Below are 22339 nucleotides of genomic sequence, written 5' to 3'. Positions count from 1 at the left end.
ATCTGATTGGTTTTTCAAACCCACCGAAAAAACTCAGCAGCAGACATTTACCCCTTGGAGTAAGGTAATTAAAAATGGTGTTAAATGAAGTGTCACTGCAAAAGTATATCAACGAACAATCATATTTTTTATAAGTATCCCTTACTAACATGCAGCATATAGAATCCAAACAAGCAGCAGTAAGATGTGGTCAGACATCCATTCATTTGTACTATACAGTGTTGCAGCTGGTCTTCTGCAGATCATCGCGGTGATGTAACTGCATGTGCAACCACGCAATGCATGCGCAGACCAGCCCCAGGAGAAAGGATACAAATATTAGAGAGAGGAAAATGAACAATAGGTGTGGGGGGGGGTGCCTGTTTTATTTGTAGTGGGCCCCACATTTTCTGGTTGCAGCCCTGTTCTTAGCTATTTTTGTGCTTTTTTTCTCATAACTTTTTATTTAACATTTGTCAGATATAAACTTTAACATTCAAAAATATACAGAATACACTCGGGAAACGGGAACCCAAATGTTACCATAGTCTGTAAAAAAATAAAGCTTTAAATATTTATGGGGTGTGAGGTAGTGTAAATGGGGGGAGCTGGAAGTGGGACCAGGAGGAGACAGAATGTTGCAACTTCAGTATTTTCTAGTATCTGAATTATACAAAGTTTGGTAATGGCAATGTATATTGTTGGAGCCAAGCACTTGTCTCGTTTTAAATATCACATGGCATGATTGGTAGTCAGAGGCTAGGGGCTTCGTTTATTTTGGAGTGTTTGTTGGGGTCTACTTTGAAGAGCCACGAGGCCCAAACTCATTTGAAAGTGTTTTTTATTTGTTGTACAGATGGGGGGTATTGTTTTCCATGGGTGCTATAAACCAGATATAAGATTTATGAGAAACATGGGGGGAGCGGGGTTGTTTACATGATTTAGAAATTAGGCATCTAGCCGATTTTAGCACTTTTACACAACAATAAATGCAGGAAACATGCATTTAAATAGATGGGATTCCAGTTTTTGTGGAAACTACCAGTCCCAGCTTGCAGACTAGGCCGGGGCATATAGTTCTACAACAACTGGACAAATAAACGCATGGAAAGCTGCATTAACAAAGAAGCAAAACAACAGCAAACCATGCCTTTTCCAACTAGTCCCAGCATTCGCTAACAGCTACATGCCCATGTCCACTAAATCTTCTTTTTACTATAGAACAGTCTTAGACAACAGTCTTAGCATGGGACTTATAGTTCCACAAGAGCTGGGCCGAGAACCACAGATCCCATAATTCTGGTAAGTGAAAACCCTTATAAACAAATTCAGAACTTCGTCCTGAATAACCTTGTAAATAAAATATGTGTCGTGTATGCCATCAACTAGTCAATATTAATTGTGCTTTTGAGTAAACATAATATTTGCACTATTTCTGAGACCACAGAATTAAGCCATCCCCTCTATTTCATCCTGTAGCGCTATCTCCATATGCCTACGACGACTGCGCATTCTGGCTGCGTAGCACCACCTACTTTTTTTTTTCTTTTTCTTTTCAGGCCGCGCCTGCGCACTGTTCAACCTGAAGCCGCAGGTGTCTCCACCACATTACATAAGCCCGGTACCGGAAGTGGCAGCCCAGGTAACTAAACGGTGCTCAGTCATGGAAGAGACTAAAGAGCCTCGGAAATATGAATGTAAATATTGCAATGTTACCTGTTCGTCAGCCTCCAACCTCTACGAACACGTAGTGGGGATTAAACACAAATTGGCCATGAGACGTGTTTGCCCTGCGGGGGTACCAGACGTACACAGTTTACAGCAATTCCTGGATACATATGTCAGGGATGAGCCCATGCTTGGCTTGGAGTACATTGTGGAAATCCAGGTGGACAAGTACACGTACAGGTGTGAGCTCTGTGGTGCTGCAGCTGTCAAGCAAAATGTAATCGTCCATATAACTGGGCCACAGCATATGCAGAAATATCTGCAGAAGCACCATCCTGAAAAGTTATGTTACTTAAATCGGTTTGCAACTAAGACTGAATGGATTAAAGCATTGCATATATCTGCACTGCAGATTCAGCTTAATCATGGGAGGAAAAAAATTCAAGAAATTCAAGAAGCGAAAATTGACAATGAGGGTCCGACGTCCGCCAAAGTAGCCAAATATTCCTCAAGCAAAACTAATCTGCCTAGAAAGAAAAAGGACACTGTAGAATCCAGTCACACTGGTCTAAATAGAGACCGTCCCTCTTCCCAAAAAGCAACATCGAAGACGTCTTCGGAGCATCTGGAAAGAAAGTACACCATGAAGAAAGGAAGATGGAAAAATAACAAATTTCTGCAATTTCGAAACAATGATGGCTTTTTTGATTATTTGAGAACATTTAAAATAGAAAATGATGAAGATGCCATATTTATTAAACACATCACTAAGAACTGTACTAAAGCGCTAATGAAGTTTCAAGAAGAGCAAGCAAAAGCGCAAGGATCCCTCTCCAGCAGTCATCTGGCTTCAGCACATGGAGATGGGACTGATCGAAAACGCGGCAGTCTACAGAGTCTAGATAAAACAGTTTCTTCTTTGTCACCATGTGCAGCCAGCTTGTGCAAAAATGTCTCCACCCAAGAACCAGGAGCTGTTGGGAACAGTGATGCCACACAGATCTTCTTCAGCAACATCAAAAATATGGAGGTGTCAGAGGTCGTTGGCGTTTTCGAGAAAATTGCTGCTACAAATCCTGCCTTTAAAGGAATTGATATCCCAAATGTGATGAAATACTTACAGAAAGCTGGAAAACTAAAGAAAACATGATGCGTTAAAATTTATAACTACATATATGTTTGTTATTATTTCAGAATTAGTTATTTGCAAATTTGGCTTCATTGACTTTTTTTCCCCTATTGCAGCTGGAAGATCCAAGAGGCTATATTCTCAGGTTATATTTATTATTTAATATTTTTGGCTTTAGAAAGTTGTAATTAAGGCCAGTGGAAGTGTATAGATATACTGTCCATAATGCTTTCCATAATACCGTGTGTATTTGTTGAAATAAACTAATACAACATGTCAGCTTTTTTTGCACGTCTAGTTATGCTGGGATTTATAGTTCCACAACAGCTGCAGAGCTGTCTGTGTTCTTTCATTTACAGTCCACTTTCTACTATACCTTGTGCATTTCTAAAATAAAGTAATGCAACTGATTTTTGGTCCTCTAATGGTTATGCTGGGACTTATAGTTCCACAACAATTGGAGAGCTGTCTGCGCTCTATAACGTGCATCATACTAAAAAATGAAAATCTGTCCGTTTTCCCTTTTCCACGATTTGGCTTCAGTTAGTTGCAAAAGTTTCCAAATGTGCAGCTGCAAAATACTTATTTGTAAATTATATATACAATCGGGCGCATTTATGAAAACTGTTGCATAGGAAAACTGTGATGTTGCCCATGGGAATATTTTAGCTGTCTAAATGCGACACCCTGAATATATTTTTGTTTCACTGGCTAGGGAATCAACTACAGGAGACTCCTTGATGTTGGCAGGTGAGCTTACCCCAATATAGCTATATTGTGCACAAAATTCTCCTTTATGTATATGCTGACATATAGTGATTTATACACAAGTTAACCCGTGCATGATACTCATGCATTTTAGTCAAATCAAGATACTTAAGGTCTTAAAAAGGTTCTTGTCATGCATTTGGGCCTAGCCCAGGCCTCCTCAGGGGAAGATCGTTACTTCCCGACGCAAGCGCCCTTTTTAATGTGTGTTCATGAGGTAAAATTACCTCACGAAAATGAGTTTGACCCCTCAACTCGTAAATTTAGCCTTTACTACCCCTCCCACGGGGGGAAGGGGGGATGATGGAAGTTAACTGACTTGACTATTCTAATTTTTTTGTCAAATAATGTCAGTATACCAAATTTCAGGTCAATTGGATGAGCCCTTTCTGAGAAAATAGTTTTTTCCACACACACACACTAACGCACGCCTCTACACATGTGTGTTCATGAGGTAAAATTACCTCACGAAAATGAGTTTGAGCCCTACCAAATTTCAGCCATTTTTAATTTTTTTTCCCCACACACACTAAGAATTTAGTAGGTCAGTGTATAACTCTGCCCAGCAGGTGGCGCTGCAACTTGGTGTGTTTTTTTCCCACACACACACAGACGCCACTAAGCATTTATATATTAGATTGTTGTTGAACGCCGGACAACATTTTTCTTTTATTAGAATAGTAGGGGGAAATTCAATTGGCCGCGTTACTTGCCTCCGCATTATTACCGTTATTACAATAATAGTGAGCTTAATTATGGTAGTTTTAATGCCGGCTCTTTGCTCACAGCTCCCTAAGCTGCCAGCAGAAAGCCGGGTTAATATTACCGTAATAACGGTGATGTCTTTAGCACGGCGGTACCTCAATGGAAAACAAACCAACAAACTAATAAAAATAATTGAATCAGTCGTATGTGAATGTACTATGACTCTTTAACATCGATTTGGTGTTTTCCCCCTGTGCTGCACTTACCTCTAACAGAACAATTCTTGAATGCTTATTATTGTAATGTTATGTATATAATACTAATCTTTTCATGCAACGCTGTTGGGCCCTTTTTGTCATGGGGAGAATATACAGATTCCATACAGATGGGGCCCTTGTCAGAGTTGAACTCATCGCGACAGTGTGAGAACCACTGTGCTACCCATTGCTTATTAATGTAATAATCACTATTTTTCTGCTTTTATCCAACTGATTTACTGAGGTAATAAGCTTTTAGTTTGAGAAAACTGACAAGCGGAAATGGCAGAGGGGCAGCTAGACACCTGAGAAAGGAGGGTGGGGGGGAGGTCAGAGGAGATTTGGGTGTGGAGGTGATACCAGAGAATGAACAAGCTGATGTGTTTACCAAGGGGAGGAGGTGTACTGAGAGAAGAGCAGGGGGCTGAGTATGGAATGCCAGTGGTAGAAATGGAAAAGGAGTAGTTGAAGAGGTAGGAGGTGATCCAAGAGAGGACAGTGTCACGAAGGCCAATGGAGTGAAGAGTGTACAGCAGGAGGAGAAGTGGCCTTTGGACTTGGCAGAGAGAAGATCATTGGTGACTTTGGCCAGAGCAGTTTGAGTGGACAGAAGCCAGATTGGAGAGGATAAAGGAGGGATTTAGCAGAGAGGGAGTTGGTGAGGTGTATGTATAGGAGCCTCGCTAGTATTTTGGAAACAACAGGGAGGAGAGAGATAAGAGTCTGCACGACCCTGTCCTCAGTCCTGGCCAGGAGTTTGTGGTGGGAAGCGGAGAGCGATGGTGGATGGATCAACTGTCCATGGTACGTCCAGAGCACCATTCTGTTCTTATGGAAGATAAATATCCACTGCTCTTTTGCCCATCGCTGTATCTTTACCTGCATTTATATCTTGTTTGCACACCTTTTGGTGGCAGAGGCGGCTCCTGAGACCTCAGAGAAGTTTTTATTTAAATCTGGGTATAAGCACTCTCTGGCTATACGGTACTTGCCATATGCAGACAGAGAGGACACAGTGTAGGCTATGCATATGTACAACATAATGTCCCATCAGAATGCATGAAAAAAAACCTATTATAAAATCAATAACTTCATTAATAAAAATATATGATTAAATATATATATATATATATATATATATATATATATATTTTTACATGAAAATACATAAATCAGAATGTTCTTAATGTGTGCTGTATAGAAAATAAATTTGTACAGTTTCTCTAACTTGCAAACACGTTATGGCATGCATACATGTAGTCATTAATGATACGGCTAAAAAACACATACCTAAGAGATGCCCGGAGATTGAATCGTCCATATGTGCTTGCGCTCGACCCCAGCATTCCCTGTACAGTGCAGAGAGAACCGGGTCCCCAACCCTCTGCATCTGCCATGCAAAGGGCCCCATTATCTCCATGGGCCAGTTGCACAGCACCTGCCGCACCAATGGTACTTATGCCGCTGCTTGGGCAGACCACCAGTCTCTCTCCTCAGACTCCTAGCAGTGCACATTTACGGGGATGAAATAAATGGGCATCAGACAACCACATGTGGATTAAAAGGATGATACACATTTAACTTAGCTACATGTGGCAGTAATATCACTTGACATAAGAGCTGACACTTTTGTTTTTTAAATACTCTTATAGCGCACTTCGCATTTAATCCTTTCATTATTGCTGATTTGCCACCAAATGGACACTGACACTGACATGGACACTTGTCACCACATTAAGGTCTGGATTAGACATTTAACAGGACAATGAGGACAAACATGAATGAATGCAAATTCTTCGGGGGGTGTGGTGTACACGGAGGGGCGTGGCCACAGAAACCCCTGATTTATTAGTGGCGCCCCTACTTTTGACACAAGGGCAAGGGTTCCCCAGTGCAGATTAGTTGCTGTAGTGCTATAAGCACGTTGCAGCAGTACACAGTAAGCAGACGTGCACACACTAGGAGTGGCACACCAGGCACTGAGTGAGCACCAAGTGATTACACTCCTTGCACAGCAGGAAGGCGCAGGGCGCATGCGCAACACTCCCTGATCCTGAGTAAGTTTGTGACCCCGCCCCCAGGATCTCCGGGGCCAGCAGCTGACACAGGCAAGAGACTTTACTTTGTGTGCATGCAATGTGTCTGGGGACCCCCAGCCCCCCCTCCCCTGCACACCGTGCTCGGTGCTGTGTCCTGATTGCAGCACTCAGCGTGGGGAAGTCATTATTCTGTATCTCCCTTATCCGGGTTGTACATACTGTGCATGTGATCTGTTCAGTTGTGCAATATGTTCTATAGCAGCAGGTGTTCTGGACTGTTATCGTGGAGGGGAATGGTTACTGTTTGCAGATTGTGTCTCATAATAATGTATATATTAATGTCTATTATATAATATTAGTGCATTTGGGCAGTTAGAGCTTTAGAGCATTGCAAGGGGCAGATACATAGTTTTTTAGTGGAACATGAAGTTTATTAAGCAGCATAGAAGAGCTCCACTTTCTTCTAATCGCTCCTTAATGGTGTGGGGTGGGATATCTATGGGTTTTTTTTTGGTGTTTTGCAGCCACTTAGATCCTCACCCCCCTGTTCTGTTACTAAACACATTCCATATAACAGGACGAGCCACCCACTTAGTACACAAGGCTCATTCTCATGTGGTTTGATCATTATAAATGAATAAACCGAAAGTGGCAAAAGCTCCTATGCAGCATTGCGTGTATGTTATGTAGAACGAGTGCAAGCTCTTGGGTGTTAGCCATTTCAGACAGTGGAACGCTTTTTACAATGCCTTTCACTAGGCTTAAACACACAGTTATACACTTAAAGTGGGTCTCTGCATGAATTCAATTTATTTTTAACATGGAGTATGTGGGGCAGATGTTTACATTTATTATATATATATATATATATATATATATATATATATATATATATATATATATAAATATTTGTGTGTTATGTTCTGCAGAGGCCACAGTTGAGCAACATGTTGCAATCTCTTTTTGGTTCCCTGATTTATCTGTCATGTGTTACATATTGGGAACCACCTCTAGTATAAGGGCTCGCAGTTCACACTGAGGTGTTGTATGTACTATCTTTAGCAGCTTTCTGCATGCTTTTCTTCACAGGACATATACTGAGTTTGATTTTGTTGGGTTACTATATAAGAGCCTCCAGCATTATAACAACTGCGTTCGTCAGCCGTCACAGGCTGATTATAGAGAAAAGTGTCTGGAAAGCTGCTGAGGACAGGGGTATATTGATGGTAAATATACACTGATCATTCACCATATTAAAACCACCTGCTTAATATTGTGTAGCAGGGCCCCCTTGTGCTGCCAAAACAGCTCTGGCCCGTCGAGGCATGGACTGCACAAGACCTATGAAGGTGTCATGTGGTATCTGGCACCAAGATGTTATGTTTGTAAGATGCGAGGTGGGGACTCCATGGCTCGGACTTGTTTTTCAGCAGTGCTCGATCGGATTGAGATCTGGGGAATTTGGACGACAAGAAAACACCTTGAACTCCGTCATGTTCCTCAAGCGTTCATGAATAATTTTGCAGTATGACAGGGCGCATTATCCTGCTGAAAGAGGCCACTGCCATCAGGGAATACCGGTGGCATGAAGGGATGTATTTGGTCTGCAATAATGTTTAAGTAGGTGTAAAAGTAACATCCACTGAAATTCCCAGGAAGTTATACTATATAATGAAGGAAATTCAATTCCTTGAGATGAACAGTCGGACATCGCACTGATGTTCTATGGGGGTTCTTTAGAGGCAATCGGGCAGGAAGCTTCTAGGTTGTCACACAATGGGTCAGATTCTGTTCGGTGTGTGCTGCCGCCAGACATCGCCTTGATGTTCACCTGTGCACATTGCCACCTATCTTGGTAAAGAAACGGCACTCCTTTTTCTGCCCTCTATGGGGCGCGAGGAATAATGAGCGGAGATTCCAGCCTGAACATTGTCTTTGTGGACTGTTCCGGCGGCTCATCACGCTGAACTGAGAAATTAAGAAAAAGTTAACAACTCCATGGGGTATATTTATTAAACCAACCAAAAATGGGGGTGTTTCGCATAGCAACCAATCAGATTCTAGCTTTCATTTACTGGAATGTACTAGATAAATGATAGCTGGAGTCTGATTGGTTGTTGTGGACAACACCTCTATGGTTTGATAAATCTACCCCTCTGTCTTTTTGCCTCAGCTTTTCCTTAGAGGGCATTGCAGCATGAAGTTCCGGACATATGTACTGTAGCATTTGTGAATGTTATTAGTGTCTCTTCTATATAAAACAGCTTGGCTCAGTGGCTTGATAGTTCGCAAGATTACAGAAGTATCTGTTGCTTGTTTTAGCTCTGACTTGATCCATGTAGTTGGGAACTTGTTCACAGGTATTTTTTACCATAATAAGATTTCCTGTAACTTTATTCCTGAGAAGATAGCTGGATAGCTGGAATCAGGTTTAACATGTTAGACCGCTTGTCTAACGGCTGTGTTTTTAAGCTGGATTTTTTTTTTTTAGTCATCTAGACACAGGGCCAGATTCACGAAGGTGCCGTATATTGTGTAACATTGCATGCCTAGAACTGGAGTGTGCGCCTGTCAACGCAGCAATGTCCAATTCATCTTTGAGCGCAAAGGACCCTTATTGCAGCCTACGATTTCAAAGGCGGAGCGGGGTTCGGAATGGGCGTATATACGTAGTAGTCATTGTACAGTAAGGCTGTGCCAAGCTCGATCGCACGCAGCAGCGTCTGATTCAAGCTTTGGACATCTCTACGGTACGTGATTTTCAGTCGTATCACTTGCACCAGCTACAGGTCGGGTGTAAGTGCCGATTACTAGTGATGCCGGTCAGGTATACAGCTAGAACATGTTTTTGCAATCAGAAGCAACTGTAAAAATGCATTTTATATACAGTAGACATTAATAACATTCTAGAAACAATATAGAGAGAAAAGGAAGGAAAATGTGTTTTAAGGGACACTCTTTTATTTACCTTGATGCTTGATAATCCACATATAAAATATACATTTTTATTAGTTAATTTAAAATCAAATATAGCAAAATATTAAAAAAGGAGAAATTGATGATTTTAATGAGAACACATATGCTGTTAAAAAGGTAGGAAAACTTCCCTGCTGTATGAATGCCCTTATATATGTGATAATCCACTAATTCACCACTTATTGAATTAAAGTATCAATCTTAAATTAAATTACAAATAGAATTTATAAGGTTAATATTCAATTGGCATCTTCAGCCTTAAATCTGGCATGTCTTAAAATTTATAGGGTAAGTATCGACATTCAAGGGGTTAAAAAATAGCTAAAAGTTATATGGCAATCTTGATATTTTATACTAGTAATGGCTATCTGGATTTTATATTATCTGCAGCAGGATTCCCCCCATTATATGTCGGTCTTATTTAATAGTAGCACTGACTGTACAAATTGTATTATATCTGTAGCCTAATTCCTACATTAATTTACAGAGGGAAATAACCACACTCATTAGCCTAGAGCAGGGGTCGGCAACTCCCTGCACGCGTGCAGAAGGTGGCACGCAGTCCCCTGCGTCTTGGCACGCTGTCCGTCCTAAATGACAGCCGGAGAAGAGCTGAATTGCTGCGCTGACATTAGCAGCGAGCCCAGAAAACGCTGACGCGTGTTTCGCTATAGGCTTCTACAAGGCAACCTTACCAGTTTTACATAATATTAATAACATCCTAATCACTGTAATTTATAGGGGGGAGGGTGTAAAAGAAACATTATTTTAATGTTTTGTCATTAATTGTTAACAGGTGACATTAATTGAATAGTTTATTTTTATTTGCTATGTGTTCTTTTGGGACTTTATATTCCCTGTATGTATTTGACGTATCCTGTTGTGAATCCTTGTTGAATATGGACGTGCGTATGCCTAATAAATGTACGTAAAAAACAAACAAACAACACAATACCTTGATAAATCAGGCCCACAATGCCAAATGTATTGATTATCCTATATTTAAGTTATGTGAAACAAATTGTCTGCAACCCAATTATCATGCTGTCTTGGTAGATTCACCTTTTTAACTAATGTCAGAAAGGTTGTTTTGCATTGTCATAAAAGACTCATTTTAATTAGTATCATATCTGTAGTTATTCTGATTGTCTGCATCGGCCTATTTCAAGCAGGGGAAACCCATCCTATCAGGAAAGAAATTCTGTGACATGGGATGAAGATGATCAATTATTATTACCAATAAATATTGATTAGAATTAACTTGGCCTTCTCATGGAATTTCTGCACTAAAACCATATTGGGGGAAAATGGATCACACAACATTACTGAACCACGCGTGTGCTGTTCGTTTGTACACACTGATTAGATATCGCAACTTTTTTTTGTAGCATATAGGAAAAACAAATGTTCATGCAATTACTTTAGAAAACACCTTGAGTGATACAGGTATTGGATACACCATGATTTGAGATTAGGAAGGTTTTAATCCCTTAGTTTAATTATGGAGGTAAACCAGATTTAATTATCATTGATTAATAAGCGTGTTGCAGTTTGATAATGATCTCAAAGTGCAGTTTAAAGAGCCCTCGTAGCTACTGCACAGTGGCGGAAGACATTTTGGGGGGCTGATTAGCGTTACCACCAAAGGTCACATAGAGTGCAAAGATTTAGGGGGGACCTAAAACACTGAATGAGTGACAAAATGATGCCCCCATACTGAGTTTTAGTTGCCTGGGGATTTACTTTAAACACACACCTCGTTTTCGTTGACATTGGGGAAAAGGGGGTAGGGGCAAACGCAGGATTTGTAGAGCGGGTTTCCACACCACGCAGCCAGTGGGCGTGACCAGCATGCATGGGGGCGTGGCTAAAACTTTAGACAGTGCTTGGCTGCTCTCCAACTCTTCCTATCCCCATAATATACATGGGCAATGCCGCGTGCACTACTGTTAGGTGCACACAGCTCTCCCTTTTCAAGCAGAGCCGTGTGAAGCGGGGGCAGGGTCCAGCCACCTCAATTATACAATACCCCAGGCTTGAAGGGGGTTTCCAGGCACTAGGAACCCCCCCTCGGTTTGCCTATGGGGAGGGGGAGTTGTTTAATTCTGAAAATGTTTTCTGTCCTTTCCTCCCGTCCTTACTTTGTAGAACAAGCGGGCCACCTTCATATTTGTGATAGGCTGGGGGCATGCTCACATGACCACAGAGGTCATTCATAAGCATGCAGCCTACCTTCAGTGATCTTACGGGTTCTTAGTGAATTTACAGGTTGCATTCTTAATAGTTCACATCTGACAACGATGACTTCCTTTTTGTGTAGGTGAAATTACCACTTTCTCTGGGGAAAAAAGTAACAGCATTTAGCTGTATTAATACCAGGCACCAAGACCCAATATTACCAGCAAGACCGATCGGTCATTAGTGTATTCTCTTCACTGTATCCAGGTCACAAGAATGGCTCCTGTATACTGGTCAGATGGCGCTGTGTTCATTATAGCTCTTTGAAATAGTGATTTGTTATACTGTTCATTGGCCAGGTAGAACCACTCTTTAGCATCCTACATAGCCCCTCTTGTTCGTGGACTAACGCCTTATACTGGAAATAGAACTCTTTCCTGAAATTGTCTGGTGAGATCTCAGAAACTGTGGGATGATATCACTGACTATATTCTACTAGTTATACTTCATTAAGTCCTTGAATGAATCAACATTACCATATCTATTATTATTAATCTTTATTTATTTAGTGCAGTGTTTGCAAGTCGCACAGAGTAAGCATGACAGTCACGTTGTATGAACACATGCCTTTCCTAGAAAACGTCTATTTTGGTGATGCCCGTGGGACTTAGCACAGTCCTGGACAAAGTTAACCACAGTCATTTGATGGAAATATTAGGTAATATATCCCAAAGGACCAGAATATTATACACAGTCTGTGTCCAGCTTACTATGCAGACAGACGATGCCCCCAAAATATTATTACCTCACCCTTTGCCCCCCACAAAACGATATTCCAGTATTGATCCTCAAAAAATGATGACGAATCCTCACGCATTATACTCTACAATGACCAGCTGGAAATATTGTATGTTGTACAGCCCAAATAACCGGCATATTATACACAGCCCACAACATAACTGAATACATAACATTATAATGCTGTTCATTTAATATGCCATGATGGGGGATGTGGTATACGGAGCTCTGCTGAGACCATGTGAGATGTACCTACGTACACCAGTCCGGGAGAAGCGTGTCCTTGTAAATTATACATTGTGCAACTATGGAGTCTTGTCCTTGAGGCGTCGTTTGAATTGATAACCTTCTGGAATCCAGTCTGCGTACGTCCACCAGTTGTTATCGATCTGTCCTCAGTCGGTATCTGTGAATGATGAAAGGACATTTCATTGAAGGTAAAATACTTTTAAAAGTTGATATCTATGTTTTGGTAACCACTGCTGGAAGACACAGGAACACAATACTGGCTCCTCTTTTGGGCCCATAGGCTTTAAAGTTTAAAGATCATTTTTAAAATATTACGTTTTGAGTTCCACTTTTTTTTTAATTTTTTTTATCTACAAGTTAAGGTCAGTGTCTAACCCCCAACCTGCGGTCCTCCACCGTTACCTGGATGAAGGCAAGAAGTGGCACATTAGCAGCCTGGAAATAAGACGTGGGTGTGCGATGAAGGACCCAACCTATCGTTGCTGTCCAAGCCTCTACGAATGGGGCTGTATAGAAACGCAGTTTGTGATTGAACAAAGACTGTGACTTATTAAATCCAGAGTCACATTCACTGTGACCATACTGAGCGGGAGTTTGGATCTCTCTCCTTGTTTACTTTGTTCTCCCTTCCTGGCTTTCCGTGTTTGCCGCTCACCTGCAAAGCGGAAACTGTGGGGGCCCAGAAGGGACATGAGGTGGTTCCGTAAATAGGTGGAGGCTACACTCATTGGAGGCTGACATTTTGTGGGTTGGTCCAGTATTCATTGGACACAGGGGGCTTGGTTTATAAATTCGGAGTGTAGTCTCTGTAAAACGGTGCCTGGATGGAATCTGCGCAGCTTTCCGGAGTAGTAGCGCAAGAACAACGAAATAGGAAAAAGGGAATATGATGGTATTGTGAGTCCTGACTTGATCTTCATGTCTAATTAATATGTCGGGTGAGTCGCCGGCTCCGAAGATGAACATAAAAATACTTTAATGTATTCTTATTGTTTCTGCTAGGAAGAAACCGGAAAGTTAATAATTAGCTTGTCTTCAAGTTGAGGGATATTATCGGAAAACATCAGTGCTGTGTTCCCATTCGAGTGGAAAGCACTTTTATGACGTTTAAGTAAATGAATCTCCCTGAAGGACTAACCGTGAAGACAGGCACTGATTACTTTTTATTTGCTTTGTGTGCCCTCCCTTGTGGTTTGGTTTCTTTTGTTTTTTTATACTTTTTTGTTTGGTTTCCAAATTCCTATGAATACCAGTTCAGCATTTTTTTTTATTTTTTTTTGCGGTTGAAGGTTATTTTGGGGAGTGACATTTCCTCCAAATTTTGGTTGTCCTGTGGTAAAGGCTCAATTATAAAACATCTAAAATGCTCAAAAGGAGTCTGTGTTGATGAAATTGAGCATTTGTTTTATATTCTATTTTGAGATTGTTGGTTTCTCTTTTTTTTTAACACTTTGAAACACTTAAATCTGTCATTCTGGTCCTCGTCTTTCTTAAAGTTTAATTTTTAATTTCTTTGGATTAAATAAATTCCTTTCACTGTTTATCCTGTGGAGTATATATGAGGGTGGCTGTAGCAGTTTAGGAAAGGACAGGTAAAATACTGAGGCCTAATGCAAAATCAAAATTTACTGCTATTAAATATAGTTCACGTGTGTGCAGCAGAATTTTTGTCATGTTTATTTATACTCAATTTGTATACCGTTCATATTCAGCGTGTGTATATAGTAACAGGATGTCGATTACTATACTGATATACAGAAACTATAGCTAATTAATTTATTTGACGCAGCGCCCAGTCACTTGATGTGCGTTAGTCCGCTGGACTGCTGAATCCAGCTTACACCCCGTTATTACGTTTCCCTGTTATTAACATTGAGTTGTTACTATATCTGTGGAATGTAATATCTGAATTGTCCTCTCATGTGACTTTCTAATCATTTACCTGCACCTGGGTTTTGCGTTTAACCTCATTTGTTAAATCCACACGTTGCGTAGTTTTGGCTGCCCTTGACTATAAGAGATGTCATTGTAAGTGCTGTTGTTAAGCCAGGCCTGATAAAGAATTAGGATTTAGCTTTTAATGGCATGCTCTCTGGCGGGAACAGAGTTTTGGGATTTCCCTGTAGAGAGGTACAGAATATGTTGGTACCCATGATTGTGTAACGCCACCTGGTTGGGGTAAGTGTGAGCGATGACAAGGGCGACTGAGTAATATGAGAGTGTAGAGTACTTATGAAGTTGAGAAAGGGACATGAAAGCCTTTCAGGACTTGGAGAAAGAGAGTGGGCAAGGATAGAAATCGAGGGTCATGGATGCACATTCCGAATTTCGGAGAAAGATATCTCGGAGTCCAGATAAACCTGATCTACGTGAGAGAGTCGGGTACTGGGAGCGTGTGTGATGACCGGTATAGTAAAGAGACATTGGGAGAGGTGTTTTCCAGCTGGAGTAAGGGAAACTGTTGAATGCGCTTAAGTGATTTATGTTCCAATGCAAGTTTGAAGTCAGGAGAATGTGTTTAGAGACGTTGGACATAAATCAAATTTATACACCTTAGAAGACGACCTGGTGCCAAGTTATTATTAATATTTGTGTTTGTGCATCACCTCACCTGCGTTGCGCTTATTTCTCTCTATTACACCTGCACACTGGGGGACTGTATTAACTTAGAGTGGCCTAGGTACACTTGGGCGTTTGATCTGAGGACATGGCTGGGAAGGGGTGACGGAGAACACGTCACCAGATCACATATACCCAACCGCGTTACAGGCAGTTCATGTTAATCAGTGGTTTATGTCTGTTATTGGTTTAATGTGTAGACACGGCTCCCTGGGGCCACCTACTTATGTGGAAACCTCAGTCTTCTGAGTCATTACTAAAGTAGACGTGATGTAGCAATCATAATTTCCTGGCATACAGCGTATAATGGGGTGATGTAACAGAAAGGGAAACTGCCAGGATATTGCTACAGGATATGTACATGTATGAGACCAAGAAAGTGATTTCCTCTATTTAGAAGGGTTTTAAGGGAAGAGAGGCAATGGGTAACCTTACTCCAATCATCATCATCATTTAATTTATATAGCGCCACCAATTCCGCAGCGCTGTACAGACAATATTTGTCATTATCTTCACCCTGCCCCATTGGAGCTTACAGTCTAAATTCTCTAACACTCATTAGGGTTAATTTTGTCAGCAACCAAGTAACCCACCAATATGGTTTTTGTGTGAGGAAAGAGGAGCACCCGGAGAAAACCATAAAAAAACCCTCGCAGATAAGGCCCTTGTCGGGAATTGAACTCGCGAGGCAGAAATGCTTAACCACTGAGCCACCGTGCTGCCCACTACCCGGGCCTCTATATTATGTGTGTGATAAGAGATACTGCAAATCCTGCACGTGAAGACAAGGCTTGGAATTTAGTGAGGCTCCCATCATCCGTAGCACACGGCTTGTTATTACTGGCGTCGTAATATAATCAAATATGTATAATTAGAGTTTCCGGATCACTAACTGAAAACATTGAGCTTTTCATTTGGCCTAGATATCAGAGGACACATTGTCTCCTGCCTGCCTGTAGCACAGTCAGCTTTGTGTCCCCTCTCCTGTCTTACCTCATGTAAGTGGCTTTTTTCTTTCCATTCTAGGTACGTCCCGATGCCGCAATTCTTCTCATTTCGTTCTGCTGGTCACTCTCCCGCTTTCTCTACCTGGAGTGACATCCGAGTGGGGAATTCTTCTAATGGGTCGGATCAGTATTGTTACAGTGGACGTTCGGGGAGCACGGTGTTACAAGGGGTAACGTTCGGCGGGATTCCCACAGTTTTGATGCTGGATGTCATTTGTTTTGTGGTAAGTTCCATTAATGGTGACGGAGTTTTAACCACAGAGTGCGGCTTTGTTCTGTTCCAAACCACCAGCACTCTCGTAATTTTGCCAGATTTTCATTTCCACCGGATATTTTGCCTCTGTGAACATTTTATGTCCTCTGAATTAGGTATGATAGACCCTTGGGGGTCTCTATTGTTAATATAAGTCCCTACCTAACTGACAGGATTGGTAAGATACACTGTGCTGCAGAGTGTATCTAGCAATGCCTTAATCTGTAGAAATTTAAGCACCTTCTCTCTTTGGGAAGTGATAGTGTTCCGTCCTGCATCCCTGCCCGCACCACTGTTGCGTCATTCACAGACCTTAATATGTGAAAAGCTATTTGCTCAAGGAGTTTTAGAAATCGCTTGTGTCAGAGAGATTAGGTATCCTTTGTGGTCATGAAAATATCTACTTTAATGGAGTCATTTATTCTAATAATTGTTTCTTAATGGCACTCCCATTAATTTTCCCCCTTTGTGTTTGTCTAATGTAAATATTAAAGGGTAACTCCACCCTAACGTTATCATTTTAGTTTTGGGCGGAGTTCACTGAAGTATAGTGAAATAATTCTACTCAACTGGTGTGTGGTGTAGTCCCAGACCTGGGAGTCCTCCTGAAGGATCCAAACATCAGTTGCTACCCCCCCGCCCCCCCCCCCCCCCCCCCCAAATTTTGTGTTTGTTGCGTGAACAGTACGGTCACGGGGGAGGGGCTATGACATCACTGCTACCTGTCCCAAATAGTAGCAGAGAGAGGAGAGCAACAACTGACAATTAAAGCAATCGAGGGAAGAAGGGGATCAGATTGTAAAACTCTATTTATTTATTTCCACCCAAATCTGACATTTTCATTTTAGGTGGAAGTATCCTTTAAGGGTTGACTATTATAATCATATAATGTATACTAATGTATATATTGTCCAGTATTTCTTTTGTGTACTCTCCATTCCTGTCTTTCCTTTGCTGGTCCTCAGGCAGCACCAAAATACGGTCTTCGATTCCAAGTCTTTACTTTAGTATTTGGATTATAGCGTATTATAATTTGTATTTTCTGCTGTTGAATTGCACCCACAGTATCCTAGCTGGATGAGTTTCCTCGCTGCTGGATCCTCTGTATTTTTGTTTTGCTCTCATATGTTTTATTTCCTTCACCAGCTTGCACTCCACATAGCATCTGTCTCACCCCTTCCTTTACTGTGTAACATTTCAGTCCTAGGTCATGGACTGTTACACTGGACCATACCATTTCTCAGTACGGGGAGCACAGTGGGGTTTGCGCTGCAAGTTGCCAGTTCCCTGCAGTTTGAATCACATGGGCGTATCCAGTCTAGCCAATGCTGGAACCTCGGCCACCATAGTGGTACACAACTGTAACTATTGTCCACTAACGCTGAGGGTCCTGGTGAAGGAATAACCCCCTCTCCCCAATTTGCTGCACTTTAGGTATATTTGCTGAAGAGGGAGGTCACTCCTAATATAACCACCCCCTTTACACTTTGATATGAAATGATCCATGTCCCGTTTGTGTTGATCGTTGCTCACAGCTGACTTTAAATAAGTAGATGCTGATTTTTAGGCTCTTTATGAAACGGTCTTGAAAACGTTTATCCCCTGTCCTTGTTTCAGCTGTTGCTGTTGATGTTCTCCATCATTCGGAAGAGATTCTGGGATTATGGCCGCGTGGCCCTCGTGTATGATTCGGACAGGTATCTGATCCCCTCCAGTTTCTTCACATCATTTAAAGGGCTTTGGCTCCCTCCTGAGATAAAGCTGTGTGACTGTATTACAGAGACTGGAACGTAAATGTGTTAATTTGTGTCTGTTCTTATGTTCTGCCTTTAGAGACATTTCTGCTGGATACAGTAAGTCTGTTCATACACAGCAAGTAGCCCTTTGTAGTACCATCTTATGCCTTCTCCTCTCCCTCCCACCCTCCTCGAAAATTAACTAGTATGAAAGTACGGTGCCTCTACCTGCAGTAGGGAAGGAAAACGGGGGAGGCGGAGGAAGGGATTTTTGGCGATAAGGAGAAGGTCTAATTTCAAAAGAAAATAAGTATATGGGAGATTCTTTAGATGGGCTGTTCAACCGCTTATTATAACCGGAACTGTTGTAGAATAATTCTAGAATGAAGACTCTTCAGAATGTGTTGTAGCTTATTTCATAAGTCTTTGTACGGTACGGAGCAAACAGTTCAATAGAAGCAATGGTAGCAGACTACAGTAACAACAAACCTTTTATAGTCTACATGTTAAAAACATAATGTGTCGATCAATCCTTTACGTCACACTCATCGTACTTCTTGATAACCACATATAGATAAGAATATTCATCACCGGTTTAACCGAAACTAGACATAAAAGGTGTCTTTATGACATTTACACCTGCACAATTATATTCCTTTGCTAACGATAAAATTGCAGACACATTATATTCCACCAGCCCCTAACCTATTTACCTTTAATCAACTTATATCTTTTCTCCAACTTCTCTTAATTCATTTGATCATGTATATTGCTATCACATAATGTACAGAAAGGATAAATCATATGGGAACGAGTTAAAAAAAATAATAATTTGTGCTTAGTGCGCATTTAAATAACGGGATGTAGTTTTACGCTGAGAGGGTGGAGAAGGCATATAAACAACGCTGCCACCTCTGCTTGTTGCCCGTTTCTGAAGCCACTTGGACGCACAGTACGACCCCCCCCAAATGGTCATCTTTTTGACTTGACTTTCTGTGTTTGTTTGTTTAGTCCCAGACATAATTATATTGTGCATATTTGCTTTCTTTTGTTTGTATATGATATTTCACGTTATGGTTATGGTTATGCGTCTCTTCCCAGAAATAAAACCATTTTCTGTCTTCCAGTACTCCACACCGCGTGTACCAAAGATCATCTTCATTTAATGAGGAGCTAGAACGGGACAGGGTATGTATAGTGTGTGTGTGTGTATGTGTGTGTGTGTGTGTATATATATATATATATATATATATTATGGTACAACACAAGGACGGGGCGTACAATGGTGTGATAATTTTCAGATAAAATATCCAAAACTCAGTGGGTATATAAATAGTCCAAAATGTAATAATAATTCAAATTTCTGGATAGCCCTCAAGGACAATAGATTTCACTCCAGTCTTGTATGCATATAAGGAAAGACAGAATACCAAAATGTCAAAAACTAGTGTGCTTTAGTGATAGCCCATCACCATATGTGTACACACCAAGAAGATAAGATGTTGCTTATCTGTATAGATCCTTTTAGTTCAGAAATAAAACCGCTTATCTGTATAACTGCTTCTCAGTGATGTGCAAACAGCATCAATATCATCACGGTCTCTCTCCAGTATAACTGTATATCTGCTCCTCAGTCTTACACCGACAGCACACTTCTCTCACAGTATCTCTCCAGTATATCTGTATATCTGCTCCTCAGTCTTACACCGACAGCACACTGCTCTCACAGTATCTCTCCAGTATAACTGTATATCTGCTCCTCAGTCTTACACCAACAGCACACTGCTCTCACAGTATCTCTCCAGTATATCTGTATATCTGCTCCTCAGTCCTACACCAACAGCACACTGCTCTCACAGTATCTCTCCAGTATAACTGTATATCTGCTCCTCAGTCCTACACCGACAGCACACTGCTCTCACAGTATCTCTCCAGTATATCTGTATATCTGCTCCTCAGTCTTACACCAACAGCACACTGCTCTCACAGTATCTCTCCAGCATATCTGTATATCTGCTCCTCAGTCTTACACCGACAGCACACTGCTCTCACAGTATCTCTCCAGTATATCTGTATATCTGCTCCTCAGTCTTACACCGACAGCACACTGCTCTCACAGTATCTCTCCAGTATATCTGTATATCTGCTCCTCAGTCTTACACCGACAGCACACTGCTCTCACAGTATCTCTCCAGTATAACTGTATATCTGCTCCTCAGTCTTACACCGACAGCACACTGCTCTCAGAGTATCTCTCCAGTATATCTGTATATCTGCTCCTCAGTATTACACCAACAGCACACTGCTCTCACGGTATCTCTCCAGTATAACTGTATATCTGCTCCTCAGTCCTACACCAACAGCACACTGCTCTCACAGTATCTCTCCAGTATATCTGTATATCTGCTCCTCAGTCTTACACCGACAGCACACTGCTCTCACAGTATCTCTCCAGTATAACTGTATATCTGCTCCTCAGTCCTACACCGACAGCACACTGCTCTCACAGTATCTCTCCAGTATAACTGTATATCTGCTCCTCAGTCCTACACCGACAGCACACCGCTCTCACAGTATCTCTCCAGTATAACTGTATATCTGCTCCTCAGTCTTACACCGACAGCACACTGCTCTCACAGTATCTCTCCAGTATATCTGTATATCTGCTCCTCAGTCTTACACCAACAGCACACTGCTCTCACAGTATCTCTCCAGTATATCTGTATATCTGCTCCTCAGTCTTACACCGACAGCACACCGCTCTCACAGTATCTCTCCAGTATAACTGTATATCTGCTCCTCAGTCCTACACCGACAGCACACTGCTCTCACAGTATCTCTCCAGTATATCTGTATATCTGCTCCTCAGTCCTACACCGACAGCACACTGCTCTCACAGTATCTCTCCAGTATATCTGTATATCTGCTCCTCAGTCTTACACCGACAGCACACTGCTCTCACAGTATCTCTCCAGTATATCTGTATATCTGCTCCTCAGTCTTACACCTACAGCACACCGCTCTCACAGTATCTCTCCAGTATATCTGTATATCTGCTCCTCAGTCTTACACCGACAGCACACTGCTCTCACAGTATCTCTCCAGTATAACTGTATATCTGCTCCTCAGTCTTACACCGACAGCACACTGCTCTCACGGTATCTCTCCAGTATAACTGTATATCTGCTCCTCAGTCCTACACCGACAGCACACTGCTCTCACAGTATCTCTCCAGTATAACTGTATGTCTGCTCCTCAGTCTTACACCAACAGCACACTGCTCTCACAGTATCTCTCCAGTATAACTGTATATCTGCTCCTCAGTCCTACACCAACAGCACACTGCTCTCACAGTATCTCTCCAGTATATCTGTATATCTGCTCCTCAGTCTTACACCGACAGCACACTGCTCTCACAGTATCTCTCCAGTATAACTGTATATCTGCTCCTCAGTCTTACACCAACAGCACACTGCTCTCACAGTATCTCTCCAGTATAACTGTATATCTGCTCCTCAGTCTTACACCGACAGCACACTGCTCTCACAGTATCTCTCCAGTATATCTGTATATCTGCTCCTCAGTCTTACACCGACAGCACACTGCTCTCACAGTATCTCTCCAGTATAACTGTATATCTGCTCCTCAGTCCTACACCGACAGCACACTGCTCTCACAGTATCTCTCCAGTATAACTGTATATCTGCTCCTCAGTCCTACACCGACAGCACACTGCTCTCACAGTATCTCTCCAGTATATCTATATATATGCTCCTCAGTCTTACACCGACAGCACACTGCTCTCACGGTATCTCTCCAGTATATCTGCTCCTCAGTCTTACACCGACAGCACACTGCTCTCACGGTATCTCTCCAGTATATCTGCTCCTCAGTCCTACACCGACAGCACACCGCTCTCACAGTATCTCTCCAGTATAACTGTATATCTGCTCCTCAGTCTTACACCAACAGCACACT

At 41.7% G+C, this 22339-nt stretch overlaps 1 protein-coding gene across 2 annotated transcripts in view; it reads left to right on the top strand.

Moving 5' to 3' along the window:
• The first annotated feature begins 6496 nt into the window (after nucleotides 1-6496).
• The window catches only part of TMEM63A (transmembrane protein 63A), a 48692-nt gene continuing 32849 nt past the window's right edge, over nucleotides 6497-22339 (top strand). The window contains exons 1-4 of one of the 2 annotated variants that reach the window (XM_075204333.1): nucleotides 6497-6614; nucleotides 16392-16596; nucleotides 18243-18322; nucleotides 19489-19549. In XM_075204333.1, the coding sequence (XP_075060434.1) occupies nucleotides 16402-16596; nucleotides 18243-18322; nucleotides 19489-19549 (336 nt within the window). In that variant the 5' untranslated portion in view covers nucleotides 6497-6614; nucleotides 16392-16401. Of the gene's footprint in view, nucleotides 6615-16144; nucleotides 16167-16391; nucleotides 16597-18242; nucleotides 18323-19488; nucleotides 19550-22339 lie in introns of those variants that run through there. The other variant, XM_075204334.1, reaches the window with a different exon arrangement.

This window comes from Mixophyes fleayi, chromosome 3, assembly GCF_038048845.1.
Source record: "Mixophyes fleayi isolate aMixFle1 chromosome 3, aMixFle1.hap1, whole genome shotgun sequence".
NCBI lineage: Eukaryota > Metazoa > Chordata > Amphibia > Anura > Limnodynastidae > Mixophyes > Mixophyes fleayi.
This window is presented reverse-complemented; position numbering and strand designations above follow the sequence as displayed.